Source organism: Lepisma saccharinum, chromosome 6, assembly GCF_977018435.1.
Source record: "Lepisma saccharinum chromosome 6, izLepSacc3.1, whole genome shotgun sequence".
In the NCBI taxonomy this organism is placed as follows: domain Eukaryota; kingdom Metazoa; phylum Arthropoda; class Insecta; order Zygentoma; family Lepismatidae; genus Lepisma; species Lepisma saccharinum.
In genome coordinates, this window is record NC_139234.1 from 6,150,222 (window position 1) to 6,163,489 (window position 13,268).

At 37.7% G+C, this 13,268-nt stretch overlaps 1 protein-coding gene across 3 annotated transcripts in view; it reads right to left on the minus strand.

Moving 5' to 3' along the window:
• Positions 1-5,518: 5,518 nt before the first annotated feature.
• LOC145989207 (alpha-tocopherol transfer protein-like) overlaps positions 5,519-13,268 on the minus strand; it is a 33,513-nt gene continuing 25,763 nt past the window's right edge. For all 3 annotated transcript variants that reach the window (XM_083124510.1, XM_083124509.1, XM_083124508.1), the window contains exons 6-7: positions 11,602-11,707; positions 5,519-5,733 (exon numbers count right to left, since the gene is read on the minus strand). In XM_083124510.1, coding sequence (XP_082980636.1) covers positions 5,582-5,733; positions 11,602-11,707 — 258 coding nt within the window. In that variant the 3' untranslated portion in view covers positions 5,519-5,581. The remainder of the gene's footprint in view (positions 5,734-11,601; positions 11,708-13,268) is intronic.

Consider the following 13,268-nt stretch of genomic DNA (forward strand, 5'->3'; position numbering starts at 1 on the left):
GGATTGGTCGCTTTCCCGCTCCTCACTTTCCCTGCCAGCTTCTAGAGCGCCAGCCGTAAGAACTGAGAAGAGCTTTTCTTCTTCTTCTTCTTCTTCTTCTTTTTTTTGTCCCTGTCAGCATTATCTTGTCGACTTTGGACATCGTTATTGTTTTTTTTTTATTTATTTTAATCTTTTCTTTTTTCTTCTAAAGTTGGCAGTTAGTCTCACAAATTAATCGGAATCACAAATATATAACAATTATTATAAATAATTCACTTTTTTTGTCCATTTTGCTGTTTCTTAAAAATCACTTTATATTTCAAGTGAGAAGAAGAGCTTTTATATATATATATATATATATATATATATATATATATATATATATATATATATGTGGTACAGTGGGATCCATGAGTATTACCGTGCAAATTGTCCATGACTATTTTAATTAATTTTTCTCTTACATCCTATGTTGTTTTAAGCTATGGATTTTTATGTATGCTGGTGCAGAAGTTGTCGACAGGTTGTTTTGAATTTTCTTTTAATTCTTAAAGCTCTTTTTGGGTCAAATAAAGTGCACGAACATGGTGGTGGACAATTTGCACGGTAATACTCATGGATCCCACTGTACCATATATATATATATATATATATATATATATATATATATATATATATAAAAGCTCTTCTTAGTTCTTACGGCTGGCGCTCTAGAAGCTGGCAGGATCCCACTGTACGTAATACCAGCGTGTTGGCATTGCTCGTGTGGAAGAAACGTTTAAATTACGCGATATTTTAAAATATTGCGAATGCGATGTGAATTCCAGGAATTATAACGAAGGTGAAGCTGCGCTGAGAGCGAAGTATTTAATTATGATAGGCAAAAATAACACGGAAAACGCAGACGAGACTAATGTATACGCACTGGTTCTTCAAAGCAGTGCTGTTTCATTTGCACCTTGGTTGTAACTGGACCTCTCAGAAATGATTTGAAAATAAAGCAATTCATTGCAAAGCTTGCGCAGGAGAAAAATGTAAACATGCCGTTGCAGTTCCTTTGGTTCCTTCCCCAAAGAGGCAGGCTGGTTTAATAACAACACAGGATAATAATAATAACAATATCATTGAGGCTATCTTTAGCTTTCACTGAAAATTGGCTTAATGAATGAAACAGCAACATTAGCATGTGAATTTCCTTTCTCTGACTTACCTTTATGATTACAGACATTAATTAATTCTCAAACTATTTTAATCTTCGTACTTAATCGACTTGCACCTGTTCCAAATTACATACGTAATACATTGTTTTCGAAAAAAAAATTATATTCATAAAGAACAATTTAAAACTTACTTTCACGGTAATAAAATCATCTTTCAAAAAATAAAGTGAACAGACTCGTGCATTCTTCGTAATTTCCTTGCCGCATTTCAGTTATGCCAATCTTGTCAATCAATTCTGTTTTCCCTGATTTATTTACAAATTTCATTTTGTTGATTCCACGGGGTGGAAAACACATGTAAGGTTTTCACTTGTCCTGACCCACAAAACGATTTAGAACAAAAATCTGAACAGTAGACGTTACTTTTTCGCATGTTCGCCATGCTTTGAACGGCTTCAACACGGCGAAGCGTCCTACTTGGAGTGGTTTCTGATTGGGAAAAAAGGCGTCAGTGCAAAGAAGTGAATTTAGTTTCTGTGGATTTGTATTGCATGCGGGACATTTAATAAAGATGTACGCCTAAATGTCACGTGAATGTGTTGCAATCCTGTAGAAGCGATTCAATCGCGCGTAATTGCTTTATTAAATGGTGATAACTACAGTTCATTGGCTAAATCACTCGTTTGGAAGTCTTTTGTAATCGTTGCACAGCGTCACCTATGTATGCAGATGGCCGGCATTTATTTGGATTTTTCATTGTCTACGAAGTTCAAAGTTGTGTTCAACTCTTCTAGTGATGGGTGAATCTTGAGAACCACTTCTAGGATGCTGCTTCTAGGAATCTCCGGTATCTATCTCTTGGAGTCTCAGGATAAATTGATTCTTCTGAAGGTAAGAAGAAGCTTATTTGTTGTTTCAAGTAACACATGGGAAGTTTATCGTGGAAGGGTACGTGCTTATGCTAGTTATGTAACTACAAGAAATCTTAAAATCATCTTTTGGAGATTGGAAATTATCGGAAAATCATTCTTTGATGTTGTGCTCATACTGTTTGTGTAATTAAGGCAGAATGATCATTCCTTTTGATTGGAGAGTTTATTAATAGTAAAAGTCAGGCGTCAAGCAAACAAGCTTAGACTATGGAATTTCAGAAAGAAAATTGAAGAATGCATGGGCAAAGTGATCATATAAAACCTGCTTCGAATGTCATAATTGGTTTTCTTTTAAAGTCACCTGGCCAGGGTTATATAAAAGTTATTTGGTCGACGATTCTCATTTAAAAGTTTAATTTTCAGGATAATTAAATAATATTTCACCTACAAATAGCAACTTTTTATAACCTTCTAGTGTATGTTCTTTTTAATATTTTGTTTCATTCAGACCTTCTTTTCAGGCACAAATGGTAATTCTTTTTAATAAATAAATGAATTTATCCTTAAGAGACCAAGAATATCCTACCTTTCGCGATAATTCTGTATCTTGCGAGGTTCTCAATTTTGTAATAGTCCGTAATGCTTCATTTTCTTAATTCACTAATTTCTTAAGATCCGAAAGCGTCATAATACTTATAATGTTCCAGTTTAGTGCACTTAACTTTAGAGTCCCATATGTATCTACCAGTGGCGTATAATGAGGCCAAGGTCTGGGCTCTCTCACTATGTCACATGGTCCTAGGCTATGAATAGAAATAACTTGACCAACTCCTAAGAAATCAGTTTACAAACTCGTAAGAAATCAGGTTGCCAACTCCTAAGAAATCAGGTTGCCAACTCATAAAAAATCAGGTTGCCAACTCATAAGAAATCAGGTTACCAACTCATAGGAAATCAGGTTGCCAACTCATAGGAAATCAGGTTGCCAACTCATAGGAAATCAGTTTACCAACTCACAAGAAATCAGGTTGCCAACTCCAGAATCACCATCATCATCTCGCTGATACGAATAATATTATTTACAATTTCTGATCGATTTCTCTCCTGTATTTTATTCTCAAGACTTCAGGCTTCGCAGAAAGCCTAGAATATACGCTCCTGGTATCTACATATAAAAATACATATTATTTTGTTAAACATTTTCTTTCAGATATGGCCTCCCCGATGGCGCAGTGGTAGCGTCGTCGCCTTGTAATCAAGGGATCCCAGCAGGGCCGGCGCTAGTCATTTTGCCGCCCTGGGCGGTTGTGACAGATGCCGCTCCCCGCTCCCCCCTCGGGAAATTGAAAATCAATATATTCCTGAGTAAAACATCAAACTATAAAATAAATAATGTCACTTGTTACGCTATTTCAATACTAACCACAAAAGGATATCTCGCTCGACCACAATTGATCTTTAAAAAATGCGACACTAATTTCATATTATTATTATATTTTATGAAAACTCTCTCTCAAACGTATATCTTAAATGTAACAAGTATTAGGAAAGAAATGAAGGCTTGACTTCATATCTTTACCGTTATAGGTCTGTGATATATGATTGGATTTTTAAAATGTGGGTGATCTAAGGTCTGAATTCTTTCCTTCGTTGTCCCCGCATAAAGCGGCTCTGGGATTCACCCAGCCTCAAATTAATGGGTATCTGGGGGCAACCCTGGGAAGTAAATGCGGCCGGAGAGTGGTGCCGATCACATCATCTCCAAAATGGCAGAGATCGAGAATGTGTGTGGTCCTACCCCCACATCCCCTAAATGTGCCTTCATGACATGGTGCTGTATGCACGGGGGAACTTTACCTTTACCTTGCATGTAATATTCTTTTTCGTATAATGCTATCTTGCATAAAATGGAAACAAGCGTGTTTCAGACATGAATGACCGAAGATGGTATTTTTATTAGCTTTAATTTCCAAAGCAAAACTTTGTTCGCCACTTGCCACGGTTACCGACAAAGTTAATAAATTCGAAGTTCTACACTCACATTAGCTGCAAAATCATGACCCTTTATCAGTTTAAGGTCTCCTTTGGTGTAATTGTTTTATTATAGCCCAAAGCACTTTTAATTCATCTTTTAATTCAGTAGCCTTCATGTGTTAACATTCCGGCAAGTTTTCTACACTTTTCAGACAAAAGATCAGATGGCATGTCTTTATGCTTACTGATATAAAATAAATTGAAAAATTCACCATGATGTTTAAGCTGCTCAAATCTTTCTCTTAGAGCTAAAATAATCGTCTAGGACCTGGTAATAAAAATCAACTTTGTACCGTTTTTGTGGATCTTCAACAGTTTTATCATATTAAAACTACTACTTCTTTTGATTTCGACTCTGTACAGTGTTGCCTACCTTTGGTTCATCTATATCTAAATACGATGCTACTCTTTCTCATCAACCGGGAGACTCAGGTCGCCGCCCCCCGACGCCTCCACGAGTGGAGTGAGGGAGGCCTAGCCAGGCTGCCAAGTGGCGTCTAGGAAACTTTGAAAATTTTCATCACTTCTGCTATTTTTAAAGCGCTGATATGTTTGCAAGAAATCATCTAACGGCATCTAACACATCTTAGATTAATGTTTTGAAGACATTTGCTCATTACATTACGTGGAGTAAAAATTCATACCAGATAACTAGTGAGCAAAGGAATGTAAAGCCACACAACTGGTTTGCAATACACTGAACCTCCTGTGCGACCATTTGGACAGTTTTATTGTCGCCAATTATTTGAAGGAGCGCATCACGGACCTCTCCCACTTGATATCTGAACGGAGTTAAGGCATCGAATCTGCTTTCCCACCTTGTGGCACTCAGTGGTTTTAAAGTGAGACTACTGATATGTTCCTTCAAAACGGTGGGTTGGCATATATTAACTTCCAAGTTATATAATATACGAGTATATTATAATATCGTAATATTATAACTTTCAAGTTTTCAATAGGCTTATTTTTTTCCTCTCTTCAAATTTTGCCGCCCTTAAAATTTGCTGCTCTGGGCGGTGGCACGGTTCGTGCCAAGTAATAAAATTAAATAATCAAAATATAATTATTTAGTATTTGTTATACAATCGATAGTTATTTATTTCCGCTGAATTTATTGGAAGGCAAGGAATATGGCTCATACGGCTTTGAAGGGCAGTTTCAAAGATTCATTGTAATATGCATAAAATATTAATGACTAACTTTACTTTTCGTCATACTAACAAATGAAAATGATTTAAAAAGAAATACAAAAAGCAGACTTAATTCAGGAAATACTTTTCTCTTCAAAAACTTTTATCTTCTTGTATTTATATCTAAGGAACTAAAAACCTTAAGTGGAAAAAATACATGAAACTGGTGTTTAGTGCAAATTTGTGAAGGAATCCGCCTTCCTACGTCACTTCACACAAAAAATAATAAACACACATCAAAAGCTTTGGCAGAAAATGACACTGCTGAACACACGCACACATATATTTATTGGAGAAATTTAATTCAAGCATAAATAAATAAGAAACTGTTGGTAGGACAATATCAGTCCACAGTCAGCTGCCTGAAGGAACCTTCCACACCGAACAAGTCGTCGAAATTCCTAGGTTCACCTGGCCTTAAGGATTCGTCTGCTTTAGCGTTTTCTAGACTCAAAATCCACTCTCTGGAATTGTATACTGTGTCCATGAAACGTTCTGTAATTGAAAAAGGATAAAGCGTTAAAACTCGAGGTATGTTGGAAGGTAAACATGATGGACAGCATCTACCAAATTGTTTTAAAGTATGAAATAATTTTAAATCCGTTAATATACAGGGATGGACCAACCGTCTGACAGTTCTGGCAAATTCCATAAGGACCAGGCCTGCACAAGGAGGATTGGGACAATCCCGGACCGAGAACTTTATCACACTTGTACAGAGTTGAGTTGAGTTGTTGTTTTAAGTTCACTTTATGTACAGTAAGGCTAATCGGGACTGGACCTACAGTTTAAAGTGGGATCCGAACCACTATGTGCATCCACTGGGTATCGAACACAGAACCCCTTGATTACAAGACTACGACGCTACCACTGCGCCATAGATGAGGCCCACACACACCTGTACAGAAACCAGTACTTCTGCCAGGAGCGTATATTCTAGGCTAGCTAGGCTATCTACGAAGCGTGTAGTCTAGCAAATAAAATACAGGAGAAAAATCGATCACAAATTTTAAATAATATTAACTATCCATATCAGTGAGACGATGATGCTGATTCTGGAGTTGGCAACCTGATTTCCTATGAGTTGGCAACCTGATTTCCTATGAGTTGGCAACCTGATATCCTATGAGTTGGCAACCTGATTTCTTAGGAGTTTTTAAATTTATTTCTATTTATAGCCTAGGGTCACGTGACATAGTGAGATAGCCCAGATATTGGACTCAGTATACGCGACTGACTTCTGCCTATTGATAAAGTCGTACGTGCGCACCAAAATAAATCTGCAATTAATCATTGAACGTCATCTCCTTCAAAACATCAAATGTTCTCGTGCCACTTTACCTTGCATTTGATTCCGTACTTCATCAGTGTTTCTACCTGCAGTCGACTTAGGCTCGCATTTTTCGAAGTAAGCCATGTCCTTAGCTGGTTTCAGTAAAATTTTAACTTTATTAACGTTTCCTAATGAACTTTTGTCATTCTGAAGTCCAATGGAGACAAAACAGATACCATCTCGCAAGCTAAGCAAGCAAGCTAACATCACTCCCATTCACAAAAGTGGCAACAAAAACCTTGCTTCTTCCTATAGGCCAATCTCATTACTCTCTCCTTTGTCCATCATTTGTGAAAAAATCATCAAAGACAGGCTATATAAATTTGTCTCTCCGTACCTAAGCTCAAATCAACATGGTTTTCTTTCTGGTAGTTCCTGTCTTACGAACCTGTCTGTTTTTCTCTCACATGCTATGAAATGTATTTCAAACACTTCACAACTGGGCGTAATATATTTCGATCTAGCCAAAGCTTTCGATACTGTCAGTCATCGTCTTTTGATTCACAAATTATGCAATAGATTCAACATTCATGGTAACTTTCTTATTTTAACTTGCTCACAGATTACCTTAGCTATTGCCAACAACGTGTAGTCCTTCCAGGAACTCTATCTAACTATCTTCCCGTCCTTTCTGGAGTATCACAGGGCAGTGTTCTAGGACACCTCTTGTTCATATTATTCGTCGATGACCTTACCGACCATCTCACAGCCGCTTCTAGTAATTACCTTCTTTTCGCAGATGACTGTAAAATTTTCAGATAAATCTCCACCTCCAACGATACTCATCTTCTCCAGAATGACATAACAACGTTTATTTCATGGTGCTTGACATGGAAACTTACATTAAATCCTAAAAATTTACTACTCTTACCATCTCTCTCAAAAAGAACCTGTTAAAGTCATCTTACTCCATCTTTGGCAATAACACAAAGCAGTATCCTCTCACAAAGACGGCATTGTTTTCGACCAAAAACTCACACTTGAAGAACATATTACAGGCACCACAAAAAAGGCCTTTGTCTCTTAGGTTTACTGTATCGTTTTACCGAAATTAGTGACATCTCAGCCCTCACCTTATACCTCAAGTCGTTCATTATTATACTGCTCTCCAGTCTGGTCCATGGCATGTCCCACTCAGATCTCTAGAATCGATTCTGTTCTTCACTTTTACCTGGCTATAGTTCGTTACAGGGTTCCCTAATTACGCAATTTTTCAACACCACATCTCCTGTCCTATCTGACTCCCTAACAGCGCCGTTTACTGAATGACTTCAATTATAATTGAAGTCATTCAGTTCGGTGAAACGATACAGTAAACCTAAGAGACGCAGGGCCTTTTTTGACGTACCTGTAATATGCTCTTCAATTTTGCATAAATAATTATTTATACAAAATTGCCAATGGCAAAATCAGTTGCAACACGCTCCTCCAGGAATTCCACTTTCGAGTGCCTATGCGCTCAACACGCAACTCAGATCTATTTTACACAGAAAAGCCCAGACTGGAAATTAAAAAAGATCGCTCTTCCACAGACTTCCCACTCAATATAACGACCTCCCATCAAGTGCTGATGTATTTTCCACAGAGTACGCCTTTCCGTCTAGCATCAGAGCATATGTTGCTAAATAATATTTAATTGTGCTATCTTGACTTGTTTATGTTAATCCCTTGTGTTATTTTGTTATTTATATTTTTGTTCTTTCATTGTTGATGATATCAGTGTAAAATGGCTACGTGTAGGTAAATAAATAAATAAATAAGGAACATAATCGGGGCGTCCCCGATGGCGCAGTGGTAGCGTCGTCGCCTTGTAATCAAGGGGTCCCGGTGGAGGCACATAGTGAATCGAATGCCACTTTAAACTGTAGGTCCAGTCTTGATTAGCCTTAATGTGCATAAAGTGGACTTTTTTAAAACAACAACTCAACAACTAAACATAATCAATTTAACCACAGTTAAGTGTTAGTTATTTATGAGTGCTACATTCAATTCTAATTCAGGTTTAATATAAATTACTAATATACCATGTGAATGTAAACCATATATATTATTGGGCGGCTCGTTAGTAAAACTTGATAACCAACAGACGTATGAAACCGAGAAAAACGCAGGTGAAAATTTGTCCATTACATTGTGGCTTATGGGATACCCAGATGTTCCCATGTTTTTCTGGCTATCAGCGGCGGCTGAAGGAACTTCATTCATTGTACAGCAACTGAATTCCATGTTAACTCAATTTGGATTTGAACGGAATGTGTTATCAAGTTTTTCTCCCGAGCTGCTTAATTGACAACTCCGAATTGGGAAGGAAGGGGGGAGATAAAATAATAGCTCTCCGGAAAATGTCCATTAATCCGGCAATGCACTATTTTATTTTCCTGAAATAGCATTACAGACAAGCTACGACAGACAGGGATTCAGTGTGTCTGTTATCACACTTACCCCTCCCTCCTCCGGCCTCCCCGATGGCGCAGTGATAGCGTCGTCGCCTTGTAATCAAGGGGTCCTCCGGTTCGATACCCGGTGGAGGCACATAGTGGTTCGGATCCCACTTTAAACTGTAGGTCCAGTCCCGATTAGCCTTACTGTGCCTAAAGTGGACTTAAAACACCAACTCAACCCTCCCTCTCCTAAGGTAGATTACTAATAATATGGAAACATTAAGGTTTTTACTTCTCTTCTTGTCCTAGTCTATTGTGGACTGGGTTAGCAAATATTTGCTCCCTGTCCGTCGCTGGGTGAATAACAATATTTCAAATCGTAAAAACCTCTAATACAGCATGTTTAACACAGTTGGCAACACTGGCGTTTCGTTTAGTGTAACACTGTATAGTGTTATCCTTATCCTAGTACTAGGGATGTGACGAAGCTGAAAATTTACCGATGCCGATGTACTCACCGATAATTTTTGGAACCGATACAGATGCCGATATTTAACCGATTCCGATACACAAGATTACTAAACAGAAATGGGATGTTATTTTCAGCATGACAAAAATAAATTTGCTATGTACATTTCTATTGCATTTCATATGTATATACATATACAGTATATTCTCAAGAGATGCGAATGTATATTTGCATCTTAAAAATGTTATGTGAACCTTTAAGAAGAACATGGATTCTCAAGAGATTTAACATTAGTGCACAAGCAGTTATTTAAAATGCAAAATGAATTCCTGTTCTGCCCAGATTCAACTTCAGAAGCACGAGTTTTGGAAGCACTTCAGGAAGAAACCTACTTCTTCTCTTATCTCAAATCTGTTCAGCAACACTGAACACTCAATCACTGAATACTGATGAAGCAGGTATGGCCAAGTATTTTCTCAGGACTTGCTTCAGGTTTGAATACTCACTTTTGAATTTCCTATACAACAGCAGATCCTGGTTCAGCAATGTACTGTTTTATTTCAGATTTATAGTTAGGTTGATCCTCTGAATGAGAGTTTGCAATAATTTTATTACAAAAACTCTTCAATAATGACGAATCATAACCAAATTTTCAATAAATCTTACAAAACTAGAATATAAAACTTATTAGAAGGTAAAAACTCTAGTATAATCTGTACCGGTTTAAATATCGGACTTTTGCCGATTCCGATTCCGATGCCGATGTGTCAATTTCTGCCGATTTTCATACATCTGTAATCGGCTTCGGCACATCCCTACCTAGTACCGAGACGAGAACAAGAGCTGACATTTTGAAGACGAGAGAGAGACTTCACCTAGTTGGAGACTTTACTAGTGACTCAAGAGGGCGCAAAGATTGACCAATGGACGCGTGAGAGGGAGAATAAGTACATGGACGGGAAGAAGCAGCTGAAGTTACCAGCCGTTTGCAGCACCGCGCTCTGCTTCGCTCCGCCTACTCGCACGATTGGAACATACGTACAGTCAACGTCAAATATAATGGTAGACAAATTGTCCACCAGTATTTTCATTAACTTCCTATTCTACATCTTTTTGTCGTTTTAAGGAATGAAACTATGTTGGTTAGAAGCAGACATTGTTCTCTGCTTATTGACGTCATTATTTCAATTCATTATCATCACATTGTGTAATACAGACAGAATGAAAATGATGGTGGACAATTTGCCTCCTGTTTCTTTGGCCGTTGGGTGCACATGAAGGTTTCTTTACCATGCGAAGGAGTGACTAGTTATCAACGTACTATTTTGCTTTATTTTAGATAGAGGATTTGAAGTTAGTCAGTATCTTATCTTCCAATTTGGAAAATCTTATGATTTTATTATGATTTAATAAATACTTGTAAAGACTTTTCTTTTAGTTTGTCAAATCTCGTCTCGACTCTCGAAGTATATAGTCTGAACAACTCCACACAAACTTTCACAGCATATAAATGCAATTAAGGGAAACATCTCCGCCCGTTTGACGGGACTCCCTTATCGCACAAAGTCAGAGCAAGCTTGCGTTTTGACGTCACAGCGGAATACATTCATTGTTACGCTAAATGCCTAAGTTGTTAGGTTAGGCTTGTTAGGTTTAGCTCTCTTAGCATAAACAATAAACAATAAACTTACCAGACCTATCCTAACAACGTAGGCATTCCTTGTATGACGTCAGAATACGAAGTTCGTCTGCCGTAGTGCAGGTAAGGAGACCCCAGTTTGACACCTCGTTTCAACGCTACGACCCATCGCAAAAACGTAATTTCATGCTCATGTAAGTCATAATTACAATTGACATTGGCTGGGAGACAGATAAAAGGAAAAATATCCCTCCGAAAAACTCCACTAAGCAGCTATGTTGTACAGGTTAGCACCACCAATAGATTAATTTTACAATTACTACAACAAAACATATGAGGTAAATAAAAATAAGCACGTGGATAAGTCACATAGGAAAGTAATTTTGGTTTTCCAAAAACTTGAATTCCACATTGCCAAAGAGACCGAGAATATCTGACACCAAGCCTCGGACTCGTTGCCTCGAATTTCGAGGCGTTGCCAAATTGGGGTACGTTCCAAATCTGGGAAGGACATTTCAAAATTCCTGCTCGTGATACTCACTGTAATGCTCTGCTATGGGTTTCTCGTCGCCTCCGAACTCCAAGGGGAGGAATTCCTTAGGGACCATCTTCAGCAGCTTCGTGTAGTCGCTTCCATGTGCATGAACCTGCGGGGAAATTCATTACGTCAGACACATAGGCGTAGCTAGAACTTTATATTTGGGTGTGCACAAAGAAAAAAATGAGGTCTTGTACCTTTTAAATAGCATATTTTGCAACACGATCACTTGGCTCTTTAACTGCACTGATGTTTGTAATGGAATATAAATTCACTAAATGACAGTGTTGAAAATTTCTAAATATATGTAGTAGAAAAACATCAAATTGCATAGAAATTACACACACATGAAATGTTCATAAATGCAAACAAATACATCAAAATACACGTCATCTATAACAAGAGACGTCTGTCAAAATGTACAATGTTCTTAAACTCATCAATAACTTCATTTACATCAATAGACTAAGCTTTTTCCTGTTCCACAAATAGCAAGAGCAGGGCTTCCAATCTATCCTGCTTCTGAGTTGCTCTTAATTTAGTTTTAACTTGGGTAAGCTTGGAGAAAGCTCTCTCTCACACGTTCAGCTTGTGACAGGTATAGAAGAAGCGCTGTAGCACAGAGTATAATTCAGTAAATATCTTCTTTCTCCAATGACATCAAAAAATCGAATATCTATAGACACTCGTTTCATCAGCGATAATGCACACGTTTGTACCAAGTAATGACATTTTCAACTTCTTACAAAACTGCCGCTTATTTTCTCTCTTATTGAAATAGTATCTGTATTTAATTCTCTTTGATAAAGAAGCCCATTAGGGTGTGCCTAGGCACACCCGGCACACCCCGTAGCTACGCCTATGGTCAGACACACCGTGCAAAACGGAACAAACCCTGAAGAGTGAGCATAAAATGAAAACAAATGAGTATTTAGACGAGAAGTGAAACCAAAATGTCAAAGTCTCTGATACATTTATGTCAGCCATGCTGTGTATGAATTGACTTAGACTGCATATATTTCTAGTCGTGATGATGTAAACAGAGAAGTTACATCCAGAACGTAAAAATTTTGTGTCCGAAACATTTTAATTGTACTCTAATTAGTGAGTAAGAACAGTCCAGTTTATAAGAGCTTGATCCTTTATCATTGCGTATCAGAAGTTTTCTAGCTTGCCTGTTGAAATCACAAAAATATGCCAAGTTATTAAGTGAGGGTGCGTTTTCTAACGTCGTTGGGTCCGTAACACTATGACTTTTACCACTACAAAGTGTGTCTCAAAAAGGCGGGAAAGTTTGAAACAGAGGTGTAAAGAAGAGAATAAATAGTTGCAGGAGATTTAATCATGGAAATGAATAGTGCAGAGGATGCCATTGTGACGAACCCTGAGAGGTGAGAACTCCCAATCAGAATGTCAATGCCTGGTGGGTAGGTATATTAAGTTAATGTGAACAATTTAGATGACATCTCAATTGTAAAACCCTGAAATCACACCAAATTCTCACACGTGACCCCACCCATCTCATCGGTAACGCTGGTAGCCGTGTTAAAGAATTACAACAATTAAGCTTAAACAAACTAAAGAATCTTGACCAAAATTACCCTAAAAGTTTATGTTCACCATTATTGACCTCAAGAAGTATAAAACCGCAGCAAAAATGAACTTATGCT